This window comes from Lissotriton vulgaris, chromosome 8 (genome assembly GCF_964263255.1).
Source record: "Lissotriton vulgaris chromosome 8, aLisVul1.2, whole genome shotgun sequence".
NCBI classification, from domain to species: domain Eukaryota; kingdom Metazoa; phylum Chordata; class Amphibia; order Caudata; family Salamandridae; genus Lissotriton; species Lissotriton vulgaris.
In genome coordinates, this window is record NC_141696.1 from 742,158,743 (window position 1) to 742,178,974 (window position 20,232).

General features: G+C 43.7%; 1 protein-coding gene across 1 annotated transcript in view; it reads left to right on the plus strand.

The window, feature by feature from the left end:
• Nucleotides 1-20,232, plus strand: part of UGGT2 (UDP-glucose glycoprotein glucosyltransferase 2) — a 1,432,652-nt gene that overhangs the window by 1,213,630 nt on the left and 198,790 nt on the right. The window contains exons 32-33 of the mRNA XM_086936163.1: nt 13,501-13,602; nt 19,189-19,273. Of these exons, the coding sequence (XP_086792289.1) occupies nt 13,501-13,602; nt 19,189-19,273 (187 nt within the window). The remainder of the gene's footprint in view (nt 1-13,500; nt 13,603-19,188; nt 19,274-20,232) is intronic.

Genomic DNA, 20,232 nt, shown 5'->3' on the forward strand with positions numbered 1-20,232 from the left:
TTTGGGCGCGACAATAAACACTCTGGCGGCCACTGCGCAGCCAAATTCAGTGACAGTCGCCAGTATCCAGACGCTGATCCAAAGATTCAGACCTCAGCACTCGCTTCCAGCGAAAGTGTTCATGCAGTTGATAGGCATGATGGCCTCCTGCATCTCCATTGTCCCGCACGCGAGGTTACATATGCGTCCGCTTCAGGAGTGTCTGGCACGTCAGTGGACTCAGGCTCACGGGAAACTAACAGACCTAGTGTTGGTGAGCGGTCGGGCGTACAACTCTCTGCATTGGTGGAATCCACAAAACCTTTGCAAGGGCCGACCGTTCCAAGAGCCTGTGCCACAAATTATCCTGAGGACGGACGCTTCTCTCCAGGGATGGGGAGCGCATGTACTCCACTACACAGTGCAGGGACTATGGACACTACAGCAAAGGAAGATGCACATCAATGTATTGGAACTGATGGCAATCTTCATGGCCTTAATGGCATTCAAAGTACATCTGTGCAACAAGGTCGTGTTGGTCCGGACGGACAACATGACGGCCATGTACTACATTCAGAAACAGGGGGGCACACACTCTCCGCAGCTGTCTCATCTGGCTCAGAGCATGTGGAAGTGGGCCATTCAGAGGAACATTTTCCTAATGGCAGAACATCTCCCAGGCAAAGACAATCAAATGGCGGACCTGCTCAGCAGGCACAGCCACCAAATGCACGAGTGGGAGATACATCCATCAGTACTCCTACCGTACTTCCAAAGGTGAGGTCATCCAGAGATAGACCTGTTCGCCACAAGGGAGAACGCAAAATGCCAAAGCTTCGCCGCCAGGTTCCCACACCCGCAATCGCAGGGCAATGCGATATGGATGAACTGGTCAGGCAGATTTCCGTTCGCTTTTCCCCCAGCACCTCTGATACCGCTGGTGGCGCGCAAGCTCAGGCAGCACTTGATGACTCTCATCCTGGTTGCCCCAACGTGGGCTCGCCAACCATGGTACACCACGTTTCTGGAACTTTCCGTGGTACCGCATCAAAGGCTTTATCTCACACCCAGCCTTCTGACGCAGAGCCATGGCGACATTCAGCACCCAGATCCGCAGCAGCTCAACCTGGCGATCTGGCTCCTGAAGTCCTAGAGTTTGGCTACCTCAATCTTCCCCCGGATTGCATGGACATCATTCAGGAGGCAAGAAAGCCCACTACTAGAGCATGTTATGCGGCTAAATGGAAACGGTTTGTCATTTATTGTGCGAACCACGACATTAACCCGTTGGATGCTTCCATTCAGAACATCATCTGTTACCTGTTCCATCTGTACCAATGCAATTTGGCGTATACTTCCATCCGCATTCACCTGTCTGCGATGGCCGCATACCTCCAGAATAGGCAACACCTTTCACTTTTCAAAGTGCCTGCTATCAAAGCATTTCTGGAAGGACTCAAAAGGGTCATTCCACCACGGACACCACCAGCTCCGGAATGGAACCTCAATGTGGTTCTTACAAGGCTGATGGGTCCTCCTTTTGAGCCACTACACTCTTGCGAGCTTCAGTTCCTGACTTGGAAAGTGGCTTTCTTAGTAGCAATTACATCGCTACGGAGGGTTAGCGAGTTGCAGGCCCTCACCATCCAAGAGCCTTTTTTCCAAGTCCATGCTAACAGGGTGGTGCTTCGCACTAACCCTAAATTTCTACCCAAGGTTGTGTCTCAATTCCACATGAACCAAACAGTCGAGTTGCCAGTGTTTTTTCAAAATCCTGAGTCGCTGGCGAAGCGGATGCTCCACACCCTTGACGTTAAAAGGGCCCTAATGTATTACATTGACAGGACCAAGGATTTTAGAAAGACTAAGCAGCTTTTCGTTGCCTTTGCATCACACCACAAGGGTAACGCTATTTCCAAGGCTGGTATTGCTAGGTGGATCGTGAAATGTATTCAGATCTGTTACGCAAAGGCTAAACGCACTCTTACAATTCCACCGAGAGCCCACTCCACCAGAAAGTTGGGGGGCTCTATGGCCTTCCTTGGAAACATTCCCTTAGAGGACATATGTAGAGTAGCCACATGGTCTACCACACATACATTTACTAAACATTACTGTGTAGACGTGCACTCTAAACAGCAGGCAGCTGTGGGGCAGGCTGTTCTCAAGACACTTTTCCAAACTGCTGCAGCTGGCACGGGCGGCCGCCGCTAATGGAGGGACTGCTATGTATTCTATGCACAGATATGAATTCAGCAGCCCACATGCCTCGAACTGCAAATGCTACTTACCAGTATGCATCTGTTCTTGGCATGTAGGGCTGCTGACATTCATATCGCCCGCCCTCCTCCCCGGCGCCTGTAGCAGCTGCAGTATTCATGTATATGCTCATAGCATGGTCATCACTCACATACTTCACTCCATCTCGGCCACAATGGCTAAAAACAATCTGGGGATGGAGGCGATGCCCATGCGCACTGTAGTCCAGGGGAGGAGCCACCTATCTCGTGATACTTCGAAGACTCTTCCAGGACAACAATGTGCAATCATCCGGACCCAACACTAGGCGGCGATCTATGCACAGATATGAATGTCAGCAGCCCTACATGCCAAGAACAGATGCATACTGGTAAGTAGCATTTGCATTTCTTATTCCGGCCCTTTCTTTTTTGCTTTCGTCGGGCCCGGGCATTAGGTGGGCTCTCCTGTGGCTTGATTCGTCCTCTATTGAGGATGTTCTGGGGAGGTTCTTCAGGTAAAGTTGTGGTGGTTTGAGGCTGGCACCACTGCGTGATAGTTTTTTGTGGGTCTTTGCTGTTTCCTGATGCCCTTTTGTTGGATGGGGTATTGGACCTGGCCTCTGTTAACGGAAGTTTTGTTGTAATTGATTCTGTGTCGGTCTTATCAAGCCTGTCGTTTGTTGGAGGAGGCTTTGTGATAGTTGTTTTTATATCTCCAAGAGGTTGCCTAACATCGTGGGTAGAGTTGATAGTTTATCGATGATTGGCGAGCAGATGCAGTTGGTTCTTTCAGTTTGGATTAGTTTAACTGAATCTTGTCCTCTTTTTATGAGGCCATTAAGGTCAGCAAGTTTTCTGTCAATCCCCACAATGGCCTCTGCTAGCTTTTGTAGGACTGTCAGTTGGAGGTCAAGCTTGTCTGATTGGTACTGAAGTGCCGTTGATGATAGCTGTATTGTGTTAAGTAGGGTTACCCAAAACGAGTTAACTGGGTCTCTGGTCCCCTCTGTGGGCGGGTGGGAGCTTTCTTTGCTGTTACTGTTGGTAGGTTCCATAACGTTATATGCTGCCACTAATGCGCTCCATTCTTGGGATACCAGGAAGGTCATATCCCTGTCTGGGGAACTTTGGTCCCCTCTTGCAATGGTTGGTGAAGAATTTATGGGGTCGGGTTTTAGTCCCTGTGTGTCAAGAGCCTCAGTGGCCTCAGTGTGGCCTTGATTTTTTTGTTCTAAGTTTGGTTGAGCATCGAATGCTTGGAAGAATACTGTTTCTTGATTTGTTGCTGCTTCTGCCTCCGCCTGCTGAGTGTGTGGGGAAGGAGTGATTGGAGATAGATGGCTTTGTTTTTTGATGCTGTGGAGCCTCAGGGACCCTTCCAGCTCTAGGGCGTGTTTCCTTGATGTGTCCCACATTGGTAAAGGACTTATTTGGTTTGTTTCCTCGATGCGTCCCTCGATGCTTCCCTCGATGGGTCCCTCTAACAAAGGGGCTTGGCTGATGGCGCCTTCTGGTGACATTTGCCTTCTAGTATCTTGTGCCCGATGGTCCCCTGCGCCTGCTTCGCCTCCGGTAAGGTCCGTTCTCTCCCTTGGCGTCGGTGCCTTGTGTATTTCTGCTGCTATATAGCTTTTGATTTGAGGCAAAGCGTTGTTGGTGGTAGCTGGTTGTAGTGGAGATTGGAGGCCTGTAATGGAGTCATTTGTAGAGTAGATGGCATTTCCTGGGTTTTTTAAAAAGGCAAATTTTGTGTAAATTTTCGGTTGGAAGTTGTATTTTGGTTTCGTTTGCTGTCCCGCTAAATTAATTAGTTGGTGGGTATTTTTCCTTTTGCTGTTACTGGGTTGTTCCGGAAGTAGGGTTGGGCTCTGGTCAAAATCTTTGTCGGTGGCAGACCGTCAGTTGTGCTGATATTGATTTCGTTGGGGCTAATTTCCGGCAAGGTGGTATTGCTAATTGTTTTGTCTTTTTCTTTGGTGTTGTTAGGTATTCGCTTATTTATTTCCGGTGACGCTGAGCTCGTGGTTGTGTTATTCCTCTTTCGTTTGGCTGGTTGCTTTGTTTGAAGTTTTCTTTCTCTTCCTGACCTCATGATGGTCCTCAGAATCCCTTTCAATGTCTCTTAATGTCTCTCAGTGCCTCCGTGTCTCCGTGACCATGTCTCTCACGGTGACAGAGCTGCTCACTGCTGTGGACCGCTGTTTAGGCGCTCTTTAGCGTTGCAGTGGTTTGCTGTGGCTTGAGTTCTCTCTGCTTGCCGCTCCGCAGCTGCTCACGGTATCCCGCTCGCGGGCAGTGACTCGCGTGCTGCAAGCGGGCTGTGAGGCTTTGGACTGTATCACTCTCCTACGGCCGCGCTCAGCTTCGGGGGAGGGGGTGGGGGTTGAGGGAGGGGGAGGGGGGCTGCTACCGGGTGCCTGTCTGAGAGCCTGTTGCCGGAAGCCTCAGCCTCAGCCTCCTACCTGCGGTCACCTCGCTCCACACACCTCGCTTCTCTCGCTGGCTGACTGATTTAAGTATGGGGTCGCGAACAGTTGTTACTTCAATGGTTCGGCCGCTGGCCGTCGGAGCACCAGTAGGGATTAGTTCATTAATTAATTCAAGCAATGTGGGGTGAGTGTGGTGAAAGTGTAGGTGACAGTTTATCTCGTGCTCACACTCACCGCCGTCTGTGGTCTGTCTGAGTTCAGTCTGAGTTCTGTGCCAGCCAAGACCGCCAAGATGCTCTCTCAACACCCGCATCCGCTCGCGGGCGGGAGAGTTGGGTCCCGTGTGCCGGGAGGGGCAGGCTGGAGGCAGGAGGCTGGGCGTCCCGGTGTGCTGGTGCAAAGTGCGAAGTGCCTCGCCTCGCCGCTGTTGCTCCGCTGTAGCCGCTGTGGCGCCCCGCTGTTGACCGTGATGTCCCGACCTGATGTAGGGGAGCCGCTTTGCCGCTTTGTCGGTTGTCGAGGTAATCGGTGGGCGCTTAGGGCTTGGAGGCTTAGAGGATCTCAGCGCTCAAACGCGGTACTACGCTGCTCGATGGCGGCGAACGGCGTCCTGCTCGTCCCGCTCGGTTGCTGCTTCGAATGCTATGACTGCTCCGCTCTGCTCTCCACTAGCTCACTGCTGCTCTCTGCTGGTCAGGGAAGTCAGTCATTTCTACACCAGTTCACCCTGTAGAAAGTAGACGAATGAGCACTTTATGGACGCTAAGGTACCACGAACTGTGTAATACCAAACACAGCATAAGAAGCAAACCGAGGAGGGAGGGGTGGTTCAATGCAGTGTACCTTCCCTTAAACTGCTCAATGTACACTTTGGAAGACAGGTTGAAGTCTCTCAAAGAAATAGTTTACACCATGGTTTCAGAGTTCTGATACTTGATGCCCTGTTTGCACACTAAATAAAATAGTCAATTTATTTACAATCAGATAATCTATTAAAATGTATACTTTTCTTTATTTCCTGGAGCAATAGTTTCACAACAATGAATTAAGTAGTTGTTTTTTCAGGGCCTGAACAATCTATAAGTCTACATAACATTTTTTGGAATTAATACCCGAGACAAAAATAAAACGCTCCAGTCTGCAAAACTTGCATACATTTTATTCAATAATTATATATATTTTTTCATGAAGCCATCAGTCAAACTTGTATTTAAACTCTTTGCAGTCTCGTCTTTTGTGTATGAGTATGTTTACTTAAGTCTCGATCTTAAAAACTGCACTCGGACGTAGATAATTACGGTGAGTATTTCAGTTATTGGTACATTTAAAACAATGATCTGGGAAAGTTTCTTAACTAAATGAGATGTATTTATTGTTTGCGAGTATCTATTTTAATCACAACGCTCTGATTTTAGCTGTCAGATGTAGGGTTTGCAACCTAGTGTCACCAAAGGGGCAGATATATAAACAACAGGATGAAGGTTCAGAAATGCATCATTCTGTCCTGTAGAAAATATAAATCGAAGCCTATATCATTCATTCATTTTAAGATTTCATTATTTGCATTCAGTTCTTGGTTCCATGTTAAACATTAAAAAAAATGTTTATTGGACTTTACACCAATAGATTGTTTGGGCCTTGAAGAAGCGGCAACGTAGTTTATTGTCATGAAACAAGTATTGGCGTTCTTTCATTGGTACTTGTTAGACCTGGCAGCATGGGCGCTGGTTTTCCCTGTATTTTTGCCTCCTGTGTTTTTGCTGTGTGTTGGACTTCATTTTTCTGGTCTAGATGCTTTGGGCACTTTGCCACTGCTGTTCAGTGCCAAAGTGCAAGTGCCCCATTTGTAAACGATTGTTATGGTGTGGTGATTCCATGATTGGCATTTTTGATTTACTAGTTAGTCCCTAGTACAGTGCACTGTGTGTGCCCAGGGCCTGTAAATAAAATGCTGCTAGTGAGCTGAAGCACTGATTGTGCCACCCACATAAGCAGCATGTAAATGTAACTCAGACCTGCCATTGCAGAGCATGTGTGCAGTCTGGTACTGCCATGTCGACCTGGCAAGTACACTTGCCAGGCCCTAATCTTCCCTTCTCTTGCATGTTAGTCACCTGTAAGGTACCCCTGTGGGTAGGGTGCAGTGTATTTGAAAGGTAGGACATGTGTATGTGGCATGTCCTGATAGTGAAATACTGCCAATTTAGTTTTTCACTATTGCAAGGCTACCTGTTCCCATAGGATAAAATGGGGAGTTTGATTATAACAGCTTATAAACATAACTACCCCTGTTCACAAGGTTGGAAAATAAAGTTTAGTATGCCTGAACTTAGAATGTTAAAATGCATCTTTTAGTGAGGGTGTTTTTTGCCTTCTGTGTTTGAAAATTCCACTTTTAGAAAGTAGGTATTTTCTTGCTTAGCCATATGGTGTGCCTCTGCTGGGATATGGATTGACTGTCTGGGTTCGGAGTGTCAGGACTGGGGAGGTGCAGTGGCTCCATAGAGTCTGGATGAGTCAGGGCTGTGCTGAATAGAACTGACCTGCATTTGGAGTAGGGGGAGAAGATTTTCTTTCACCTTAATGGGCCTGGTCTGACTTTCACAATGCTGTCTCCACCTGATGCCAGGAATCTGCACAAGAGAGGACAGAACTGGTTTTGACTGAGTACATGACTTCTCTGCCACCAGAGAACAAAGGATTTTGCTGTATAAAAAGAGGGGCCCAGACCCCAGACTTTTAGATCACTTCTGGGAAATCAAGAAGACCTGTGCCAAGGAGAATAGCTGGAGAAACTGAAGAGGAGTACTGCCTTATGCTGTTTTCTATCTGGGGTTGGCCTGCAGTGGCTACTTTCTGCCACTGTCTACTTTGCTGTGTCCCCTGCTTAAGGAAGATCTCCAAGGGCTTGAAGAACAGCTGGCCTCTTGTTCTGATGTCTCAGGGACACAAAGACTTCGCCCCCAGCTCCACTTAACTTCCTTGCTGGGAGTTCCGACCTGCCAGGAGGTGCCTGTAGCTGTTCTGGGCCTCTGGAGGTTGTTCTAGCTGTTGGGAGCTGGAAAAGCCACGCAACAACAAGAAGCATGACGTTTCCGTGCCTGTTTCCGACGCATCGCTGAAGTAACCGATGCAGGAATCGTCGCATTGAGTGCATCAGTCTCCGAAGTCCGAGATCACCGCACCAATTCCAACGCAAGCCCTGCTGTGCGTCTGCAAGAAACCACGCATCGTCCCGGATCTTCGCATCCCAGCAAGGCGCCAGGTCTGACGCATCATTGGAGGATGCAGAAAGAAATCGACACATCACCTCCCCGAAGCAAGGAACCGACGCATCACCTTCCCTGAGTGTAAGGAACTGACTCATCACCTTCCCTGCGGCCCTTTTTGTTTGTGTGCTCGACGCATCCAAGGGACTTTGTGTGAAAAGTGTTGTATCTGCAATTTACTTTGAACTGAACTATTTCTACCATTTGAAAGTCATATTTTTATTACTGTATTGTGGATTTTTGTCGTTTTTGTCTTGTTTGGTTTTGATAAAGATACTTATTTTTCTAAACTGGTGTGGTGTTTTCACTGTATTACTATATGTATTTACTAATGCTTTACACACCGACTGAGTTAAGGCTGTCTGCTTGTGCCAAGCTACCAAGTGGGTGAACAGGGTTTATTTTAGAAGTTTATACCCCTTACCCTGACTAGAAGCAAAGGTCCCTATTTGGACAAAGGTATCTACCTCTGCCAACTAGAGACCCCCATTTCTAACAGTACTAAATTAGCATTTTCCTGTGTCCATGAGCTAAAGATAAGCCAACATTGTTATATATTATCTGCCTGTAAATAAATGGCCCATATTCAAGTAAATAAAGAATCAACTATTATGACTCTGAAACTATGTTGTAATCTAATTCCTTTGAGAGATCTAAAAATGTCTTCTAAAATACTAAAAACAGGCCCGGGTTAGTCATCCGTCTTTATAAAACTACCATCTATTTTAGAGGAAGTGTTGTGAATGCATCAAACATCTCTTGTATTTTTCCTTCGACATCTTGGGCCAGATGAAGGAGACCAAATACCGGTCAGTAACGGCCGATTTCCGCCGTTACCGATCGGTATTTGGGTATTGAAATGTAGGGGGCCTTTATTTTACAGAATCTGTAAATTTACCGATTCTGTAAATCCAGATGTAGGTGGCACTGCACACAGTGCCACAGGCCCCTAAGAATTCGTTATTTACCATGTAATACTATTGCATGGTAAATAACGAATTCCTGTGTACAGGCACATCTGTGCATGTACACCTGTGGCACCTGTGGCACACATACATGCCCTTAGGGCATGTATGTGTGCCACATGGCACACAAGCCCGAAACAGGGGTGCAACAGGGTTTCAAAGTGACACCCTTTTCCCCTTTTTTACCGATTCGGTAATTATCGAATCTGTATTTGCCATTGATTCCTATGGGCTTCAAGGCCCATAGGAATCAATGGCAAATACCGATTCGGTAATTACCGAATCGGTAAATACCAAATCCTACCGATTCGGTATTTGTTACCGAATAATTACCTACATTAGATTTACCGATTTATGAATACCGAATCGGTAAAATTCGGTATTTATGAATCGGTAAATCTAATTTACCTACATCTGGTCCCTTGTCTTTAGCTCAGTGGGACCACACTGGTTGTAAATGATGCAATGTGTGCATGTTTAAAAAAAGAACTTGATTCAAGTTGAAAAAAGAAACAGAGAAGGTGGTGATCTGTGTACGAAAAATGGAGAAAAGCTTACAACTTGATGTATTAGATATATGAATTCATGTTTTTGTTCAAGCCTATGAATGAAGAAATGTTGATTGCAAGAAGAAATTAGAGGACTGGAGTGGTGCATGAGTGGGAGAGTCGTGGACTGGAAAGGGCAATTAGATGATAAAGGATGGGGATAAATCACACTTTTGAAGTGACTCCTAAAACCGCCACGGGTTACATATTTGAGTGGTAGAAACTAATTTAACAGCAATAGAGGCTTGACTAGGTAAATTCAAGCTCTGGGTGACTGCATTGAACTCAGTGCCGTTCTGATTGCCTTATTAAGCGATTGCCAATAGATGCTGTTGGCACCACTATGCTCCCTTCCAGCTGCCCTTAAGTGGACATGTTTCTCATGTGCCTAGTCCCAAAAGCTGAAGGTGGTATACTTCATATGCACTACCCTCCTTCCAAAAGGAACATCGGTGAATGGATTCAAATGTATTTTCTTCATGGTGACTCAGGTGTTAAGTAGTACTCATAAGAGAGACACATATTTGGATTTGGTCTAGTGACCCCACAGACGAGTGGAAGAATCCAGATAGAAATATAAAATAGTTTGACTTTGCAGATTATGAGCTATTTTCACAAAATGCGTCAAAGAATAAAGAAGCAATTGTTTGGAAATTTCAAACCATCCAAACCAGTTTGATATGGTATAGTGTGAGCAGAGGTGGAAGAGAGCCTAAAGGCTTAATGCTCAACCAGAGCTTCCAAATGCCATAAAGTCAAGTTTTCACTAACAGAGGTAGGAGCAACCTCGTAGTAGCATCGAATATCCCTTTCGGTAATATTGGCTTAGCATCACCCACATCCACCTCTCGGTACTGCCAGGAGATGGGGAGGGGGGGCAATGCAACAATTAACAGGTAAAATCCAATACAAATAGGAGGCACAGAATATAAGGTACAAAGGTAGATACAAAAACAAGCATTTGACAACATACTGATACAGTATGTTGCCTAAAGAACATATTTACAAGGGCAGAGAGAGCACATCATAGGAGGGACAGCATGGGTGGAAAAAAGAGCACACAAGACAGAAGTTACTCTTCTGAAATGCAACCGCAACCCTAAGATGAGGGCCGTGGTACGGTGTAAGCTGTCACAAAGAGCTGGGCTGGGAGTTAACAAGCAATGACCAAAATTAAGCTTCCGAACCTAAAAAAAAATATTTTGGGGGGGAGGGAAACAAACTTGATCACCCTAGTTTAATCCTCATAGACCACATGTCTTCATACCACCCTCCTTACAGATTGTACTGGGGCACAACCTCACCATCCCTGTAGCAGGCTGGTTGTGCAGCTCCCATGCCCCTTTGCGCACATAGTGCTAGCAGCAAACCAGGATGCTAGCACCACTTTCAACTGTAACAGCATGCAGGTTGGATCCAGGGGAAAATGTTGCCCGTCATACAGCACGTCACAAGCAGAGACTAAGCTAAGGTGACCTAAGTTCCAGCAAACACAAGGAGATGATGGACGGAGCGCTCAAAACTTTTCAGACACTCACCCCCAGTCACAGATCTGGGTTGAATCCATCAATGCTTGTTTCCGGTCCAGGGAAGACATGGTTTTTGCAGTTCGGGCTGGACTGTTCCCATTAGGCACAGGGTCAAGACAGATTTCCATATAGCTGTGTCTGAGCTGGGATAGCAAAGTGAGCTAAAGAACGATGATGGGTTCAATCCATATCTGTGACTGGGGGTGAGTGTCTGAAAACGTTCAGCGCTCCGTCCATCATCTCCTTGTCTTTGCTTTGTTTACCCTAAGTTGACAGAGTATGCCCAGACGTGGGTACCTTGCTCACTTTGCCACTGTATTCAAGCTAGCCTGGCTGATGAGGGCTGATAGCCCGTAACTGGTCCCAGGATGCTTGTTTCTGGTCCAGGGATGACATGGCTTGGCAGTTCGGGCGGGACTGTTCCCATGAGGCACAGGGTCAAGACAAATTTGCATACAGCTGTGTCTGAACTGGGGTGGTGAAGTGAGCTAAAGAACGGTGATGGATTCAACCCATATCTGTGACTGGGGGTGAATGTCTGAAAAGTTTCAGCGCACCGTGTTTACTAAGTTCAAGCACCATCACCTGCAGTGACAGGCCAGTACCCACCACTGACCACAGACAAACTGGCCAAAGAAGATCAGACTGGCCCTAGTCCTACTTCCAACCAGTAGGCAAGTCACAACCTGGGATCCAGGGTTGAGGTCACCTAGGCCTGCAACATGCCAGGCTGCCTATATCCCTACTCCCAATTTGCAACCTTTATCACCAGCCGCTATCCTTATATTGCATAATGAGGACATCAGACAATGAGCAGTAAGAGACTCAGGATGAGGCCACAGAATCCTGCATCTTCAAAGCACCCTTTCCCTAGCCAGGGCGCCAAAGACCAGTTCACACAGACATACCGTATGCATGGTGAGTAAACAGCCACCAAGCCACCTCATGTCTTTTGTCTCCAGTGCAGTAGCAATTAAAATAGTTCCCCTTAGCATTGTAGCTCCCCTAGTCATTTGCAGTGATTGGGGGAGAATTAGCAACCACAACCTGCTTCTTTTCATTAAGTTGACTTCCTAATAGCATTGAGGTAAAGGAGGGGCAGGTACCAGAGGAAGAATATGTAGTACCTTTGCAATGCGAGTGGAAGGTTATTTTTTCCCCCAAAGTGCAGAGGTATATTGTTTAGACCTTTTCTTGGAACCAGTATATATTACTTAACCTTAGCCCAAGCCCAGGAATTGAATCAATAAATGACACAGAAATTTAAATGGGAAATGACACAATGTTAAATCGAAGTAACTTGGACTAGAACCAGTGTATTAAAGCATAGTCTGATTTCAGATTAAAATCCTTTGTTTTACTAATTGTTCCTAAATGTACGAACAGGAAAATTCATCAGACACAATAGGCATGGAAGGTCTTTTGTCCCCTCAATAAAAGAGATATAAGTAGATCTGCTGTGTCGAGATAGGGAGTTAGGAGTCAAAAGGTCATTGTTTTTGTTCCCTTACTGTCTCTTCAGACAGTGTATCTGCCTTGTACTAGAAGTATAGCATAAGGCATACCTGTTTTGTTCTATCATAAAAATGTCATTGAAATATTTTAATCTTCTTCAAAAATATCTTTAGTTTTGGTTCTTGAGTTGTAGCTTCTCCAAGACACTGGAAGAAAATACTGACTCCTCTCTATTGAGGATACTCTGTTGGGGCAGGGACCAGATGTTCACAGGGCCACCAAATAATTCCAGCTAAGTGGAGTTGTCTAGGATAAGGCCTTGTTTGTCTCCTGCTTAGTGCCTTGAGTATCTTGCCGAGGGCTTAGGTCAAGGGCCTTAGTCAGAGTTCGGTGGATACAAACCATCACCAAAAAGAGGTGGAGTTCCCTTCCGTAAAATTCAGGGTACATCAATGAGAATAGCACTCTAAAAATGCTGATAGGACACCTGACACTTTGTGGTGGATGATGAGTTTTGCCAAATGCCAAGGTCCTAAATTACGACCACTCCAAATGGAGTGTTCAAGAAAACTTGTAACACTGTTCCACAGTTCTGTGTCCTGTGGGTTGTAAAGAGAGTTAGGGGGCACTGCTGTGGAGTTCCCGTGCATGCAATGAGGAGGTCACTCTTGGCATGGAATGCTCCAGCTCGACCTGATCAAAGTCTACTGAGTTATCAGACAGTGCCTTAATCTAGTTCATAAGATGATTAACTAAAATTATGCACACCCTTAATACCTTTGCCATCAGTCAATAACTTGTTCTCCAGCACATGGATGGTACCACCATAAATTGTACCAAGAAGGCAGTCGGCCGGTGAGTGGTTCTGCAAACTTGCAGCTGCTGCAGTAAGTGACATTATGTCTTACTTACAATATTTATTTAATTTGAGTGGTTTTGAAGACAATCCAATGATGCATATGTTCCACAACAGCCCTCTAGAGTTTTATCAACATTTCCAATAATAATAATATTATGAGTAATTTGAGTCTATGATTTACTAAAAATGCACTTGATCCAAAACAGTAACATTTTTTTTTCTAAAAGTTTTGCAGGAGCTGTTCAGAAAGAAGATACTAGCAAGAACAAAAACGATGTGCTGAATATTTTCTCTGTTGCTTCAGGTCATTTGTATGAACGTTTTTTAAGGTAATCAAAGCTCAGTCGGCTGAGTTGCAGAATGGCCATGCCTGTCCTTGTGTGCTTATCAGTGTTTCAAAGAAGATTCTTAGATGAAGATCTTGCTGTAAACTTTTTTTGTATATCATGTCTCCTCAAAACATGCAGCTAAGTCTCCATGAGCTTCCCATGGAGAAAAGCCAATGGAATTACACCTATATTTAATTTAACTATTGTTAAAAGTAACATAAATGTATTTGTCATTTAACTGTACCACATGCATTGCAACCTCCTTTCAAACCACGTGAGTCTTGGTGTGTGTCATCTTGCAGTTTTATCTGATACCTGCCAGTGCTTGGTCCTTCTCTTCCCTTCTGTGGCCTTTTATTGTAACAGTGTTAACAGCAGATCAGGGGCTAGGCTTTTGTCAATGAGGCTGGTTCTCAAAATTGAGGTTTCAGCAGGGGCGGCTCCTCCTTTGGGCCGGAGGAGCTTCGCCCTACTGCTTTCTCACAGTGCGAGAAGCAGAAACATAAAATGGTATTTTAACTACAAGCAGAAACATAAAATGGTATTTTAAATACCATTTTATTTTTCTGCTTCTCGCACTGCGAGACAGCAGAAGGGTATGCCTGGTTGGGGGGCGGGCGGGTGGGCAGGTCGGGGAGGAGAGGCTTGCCCAATGCTGTGGGCACTGACTGTTTGGTCGGTCCTCTTGGCTGACCAAACCAGTCATGCGCACTCTGGATATTTTCTATATAGGCGGCATGAAGTTTACATACAGAAAATGGCCTCCACATATGCGCCCGGTTGGGCGCTGCCCTTACCAATCACAACACTGCCATTGCAGTGTTTTGATTGGCTTAGGGGAGGTGAGGGAGGCTGCCCTCTTTCTGTTCCTGCCTGAGGCAGGAGAGCAGGAAAACGCGGGACCCAGTAAGTTGTTATTTTTTTTTTAAATTCCCACCGCCGTGCAAACCACAGTGCGACCCCCCACCTACCCCAACACACGCGAGTCATGCCGGATGCTACTGCCTTTTTGTGACACCAGCTGTTACATCTTAATCTTTTAAAAAACAAAATGCAATTTAAATTTTGAGATTCAGACATTGCACCTACTTTTACTGTCAATACAGTGAATGGTGTTTACTACAGGATCAAATCCTTGCAACAGTAGACTTGCAGAAGCTGATTGTTACTTGCCTGAGGAACCTCCATCCCGTTCCTGCCTGGTACTGCTTGTATGGCATCAAGATTGTCAAGAACGTGTCTTCCCTTTGGGACTGCTCCATCGAATATGCTGATCTTCATTGCAAGAAACAACACAGGGTTTGGCTTATGCGCAGCAAGGCCACGCCTGAATAACAGTAAACAAAACACATTGCCAATACTGCACTATTCTTTAATCAATTAGTTAGATGGGCAATGAATCAAACAGCTGCCCTTGAAAAACCACTTTTTCCGTTTCAGTTTAATCAAAAAAACGTTATTGATATTTATTGCAACACTCTTTTTTCGATATTTTCGAAATTTTTCATGGAACTAATCTAAATTGGAAGCACCAATGGTCAGGGTCACTATAAATTCTTTTAGGAGCCCCATTGAAATTAAACTTCACATTTATTCTCTAAAAAAACATACTCTGTATACAACATACACACTGTGTCAGAATCATACATTTGTTAGACTAGTCCTCACTCCCATCCATCCATACATTCTTACATCATACATGCCGATGCCCACCCTGGGATAGTTCACAAAACCCTATTTCTGGTGAGGGTGAGGCACTCTCAATTCAATATTTCAAAAATAAAAAAAACAATACTTAGAATACAAAGCCATCAACCTAATTCTATACAGAACACAATTTCGCAATAGAATGAATCAATTCAGATTGGCCTAAACAGAACTGTGGTCTACGCATTTCGAATCTCCCACGTTATGGGGATTCTCCTCAGGACCAATAATTTCTTAATGTATGTTCTAACAGTAGTCCTATCAAAGTCTCACAAATTTTGGTTGAAATGGGTATGTTGCACTACTTAGTGGTCAACTTCCCAATTGTGTGTTGCCAAATTCCTGTTTATCAATGGTAACATCAGCCAATTTTATATTGTTTTATTTTCGTGACTTGGGTCAGGGAAATCAAGCCAGGCCAGTTTATAGCTCAGCTATGAGATGTTCTGCAGGTGACCTACATTCATACATACATAAAATATGCAAGTGGACTCACAGGCAAAAGGAAAGCATATTCACCCTTTGAAGACTGCTATCCTGTACCAGGTCCTTATTGTGTCTTAGCTAGTGCTTAACACAATGGAGTCAAATTCATAAGTATCTAAATTTAGTAGGCCACGTGGCCTGACTGACCTAAATGGTGGATGCCCACTGCTGTTTTGGTTCTGACACTTAAAGCGACCCAGAGAATGATACTGAGGAACCTCTGCATGGGGCTCATGGGTGCCTGTCTGGTCCTCGGGGTCTTTGAGTATAAGAGGCATCTTTCACAACCTCACTTGTCCTGGCAGTACCCGGCTACTCCTTCTGGCCTAACTGTGGACCTAGGGCAAGCCGGCCAAGTTGAAAAAGGGACATTCCTACCATCATGCCACAATGTATGTTGTGCGACAGTTGATTGAGACACCTGAACCACTCTGGAAAGCAGACACATACAACTATTTTTGAGTGACTTCTATATACATCAGTATATTGATGATAAATGAGAAAATGGATTTTTTTTAATTTTTATAAAAATGAGTAGTCCTTGCACCTTTCAAGGCTCAACCTACTCAATGTTATATATGAGTATGATGTGTGACACTGTAGTGAGATACATAGTGGATGAAATGGATCAACTTCACATCACTTTTCCATTCCTTGGCTTTTATGTATCATTTGAATTGTGTGTCAGTTCAATAGTCCAAATAAAATAGGAAAGTCACAAATCAGAACTGGAATTTGTTTGTAAATAAGTGAGAGAGGCAGATGCCACAGCAAAGCTTCTCCAATAATGCCCACTGCTTTCATCGACATGAACAAATTGCTTTGAGGCCAAACTTTTTAGCTATAGTTAGAAGCAGATGTCTCTATACTTGACATGCGGTCATCAGTTATACTCTTGAATACACTAATACAAAATGAGAGAGACAGACAATGATAGTCAATTCGGGCAATTATTCATAGTCAAAAATGAAGAGGTGGAGTTCCAGCAACTGCAATGTCTACTCCATGTGGATACTCCGTAAGCCAGACTTTTTCCCAAATTATTCTTAAAACAACTTAAGATGCAACAAATCGGTCAACGAACTTCTTCAAGGCTAACATAGATTAGAAGGATATCTAGGAGCTGTGTAACCCCTGGACCTCCTGTTGAAAAAACCTTAAAGCATCAAACCTTATATAATCTGGAAAATGACTTGTAAAGTAGATGAAAATGTTGAATATGGTTCTGTGGTCGCCTTATAAACAAAACATAGCACATTTCTGATACAGGTAGAAGCTGACCGTCCATAGAGGAAGAGTTAGTTCTAAGTCCTAGCCAAATTTAGAAACCTAGTGAAGCTCACATTCCATATGTATGTGACTGTAGCAGATTTTTGTTGGTAAAACAAAGAAAGGACCCATACTTGAATTCAAGCCAAACTTAATTCACAGGTACTATGAAGTGCTGAAGATGAGGGAGTGTATTGCACAAAATCTTTTCGACCAAAGGATATAACATGTGAAGTTACTTACTTTTGTCAGAGCTGTTTCAAGCTTTATTGACAAAGTAGTAAATGTTCAGGTCCCATATTGGTTTCATTCCAGGCTGACATGTATAAACAACTGTTGGACCCCCAATTGTCAGTGAATTACTTAGAACTGATTACAAGGAGGTAGCAGTTTACTAACAACCACACCCATAAAAACTTGACCTATCTTAGTGGTATTATGGAGTATCACAAAAAGCAAACTGTATAATGTTACGGGTGCTAAATCTTAGAAACACTTCTGCCACCTAACAGTTTATTTAGTTACAATTATGGGTACAGCATAAAAACAGTACATCCCCAAAATGTAACTGTGTTACATATGAGAAGTAAGGTACCATTCCACTCAATTTTAGATATGTATAAGACCAAAATCTTAAAAATTGTACCACTAATGTTTATTTTTTTGTTATAAAGAATACCATAAAGATTATGAATGTACATACAACATTGTTATTGTCATGTAAGATCTGCTTTGACCATGAGTTAAGTAAACCCACTTTGGCATTATCCGTTATTAAAAATGATCAGTCATGCGCCTCATTTTCAGTACTATTACCGTTTACCATTCCCTGGGCCTTGAAATAGTTCCAGGAGGATAAACATGTGTTGGTTATTTTCTTGCTACTCCCTCCCCCCCCCCCCCCCCCTCCACCACCATCACCAATCAAGGATACTTTGTGTCTATCTCATGATATGAATAAGACACAGTAAAATAGCAAGGACTTATTTGATCACGGTCCCATCACAATAGCCCTGTTCATGTTTATTAACTGAATAATGTCAGCATTGGTTACATTGTCCTGAACTGTTGACCAAAGTAGAGGCAAGATGACATAACACTTAATGTTGTATATAGATGCATATAATTTAATGCAATTGTTAACAAAAAATTAACAAGCTGTATAAATCTCTAGAATCTTCCTTTATGCATAGCCAAACACTGAGTGGAGTGTTACCTTATTTCTTATAGGTAATACTAAATAGTTTATTAGGAGTGTGCCTTTACAATTTTAAGCAGGAGTCATGTATGCAATGCAAAAAACACCTCTTCCAAACAATTTGGGTAATTGCTGCTCAGTGTCAAACGTACTCTACCTAGTAAAACTTAAAAAGAGTGGTCACTAGTGAGCTCCCGGAAAATGTAGACCAAAATAGCTTTATGGATCCTCTTAAAGCAGGATTTAGAATCCTGCATGATTTAGGATCTGCCCTGGTGGAAGTTGTTGGTGACATCCAGATGGAGCCAGGCATGGCAGGTGTTGGGTCCATTATCTGTTTCGATACAAACCCCCAACAGATCTTTTTTAGTCAAGTAGTTAGGAGATAAAATTGGAGGATCACGTTATTTGTGAAGAATAGAACTCATGGCACTGAACTGTTACAATTTGCATTGCCAGCACGGGATACAGGTCCTGAAGTTATAATGGGCTTGGTTTTGCCCCCACTAATGTTTTTTTATTTATCTTGAGCCCGTATCGAAGATACGCAGATGCTTTTGCTTGACCCAATTCAACTGCACTGAAGGCACCAAATAATTCTGACCAGAGAGAGTAATGTATGCAAAGCACATGCCTTCATAACTTTTTTATTTGATGAGATTCAGGTATTTACTTTGGTGGTAGGCAACCTGTTAAAACTAAATACATCAAAAACGTAGACACTTAATGGTACTTATCCAGACGTATAGATGTTGTGAAATGTATCATTGAATTATAAGACATTTTCCCAAACCAGGGGCCTTCAGGAGGACAGTGGAGAACTCAATAAAAATATTTCATCTAGTGGGTTTCACGTGAAGTGTCCATGTTAATGTGGATGTTTGAACATGTAAAGAGCAATCGTTTACATGTGTGTTGTTCCATAGGATTATGATGCTTTCCGTTCTACGGAATACTGAGACGCCAGTGAAATTCTGGTTTTTGAAAAACTACCTCTCTCCTACTTTTCAGGTAAGATTTGTTCTTTCGTAATTTCTTTTTTATGTGTTTATTTTTTTCCAGAGGATTTACAATGTTCAATTGTTAGTGGCGCTCCTATATCTTCAGATATGTATTGCAGAGAATGATTTGTCTTTAAAACAGATGTTTAACCCACATTTTCAATTCTAAATTCTCTTGTGTTGAGCTCCATCCATTCCTAAATAGAACGTTTGTGCCACGTTTTGATTGGTATTGAGGGATGTGTCACAAATACATTTCCAAAGCCTAAAGCCATATAAATACTCCACTCGTGTTCCCATGCCCTGTCCTTATGCATATCATGCCCTACCATTTCTTCTCCCTGCATCGCCAAAATACCTTTTTTGTCCATCAGCAGGCCGTTTTTCTCGGTCTGCCATTTAGTTTTCAATATATATGTTACCCAAAGACTGCATAGCAACAGGACACCTGAAGCCTTGATCAGGTAGATACCCTTCCTCACATTTGAGTCACGGTGAGTCCCTGCCACTACATGAATCGAAGGAAGCAGTTATTTGGTTTAAAAAGTATTTTTATTTAGTTTTCAACCTAACAAAAAAGGCAAATTTACAATGCACAAAAATGAAAAAGCAAACATTTGAGTCATATTCAGAAACGTAATTGAAAAAGAGGTGATCGGATAAGGATAGATGACCGGAAAACATTGTATTAGCTACTGTTCCAAAGCTACAAAATATGCCTGCACCTATAACGTGAATAAGTTATTGAATTTGTCCTCAAACCCTTTATCAAATACAACCATTATACCAAAGTCATCCATTCATTCAAGGGGTCTGTCTTCAGTGCAATATATTTTCCCATTTTCTCTGGCACCCTGACCTTCATATATTGATTCTTCTTCAATATTTTACATTAATGTATACCCATTTCCATTTTCCTAAATTTGGGACATGTTCACTACCCTGGACACTGACTGTCTCCCTTCTGGC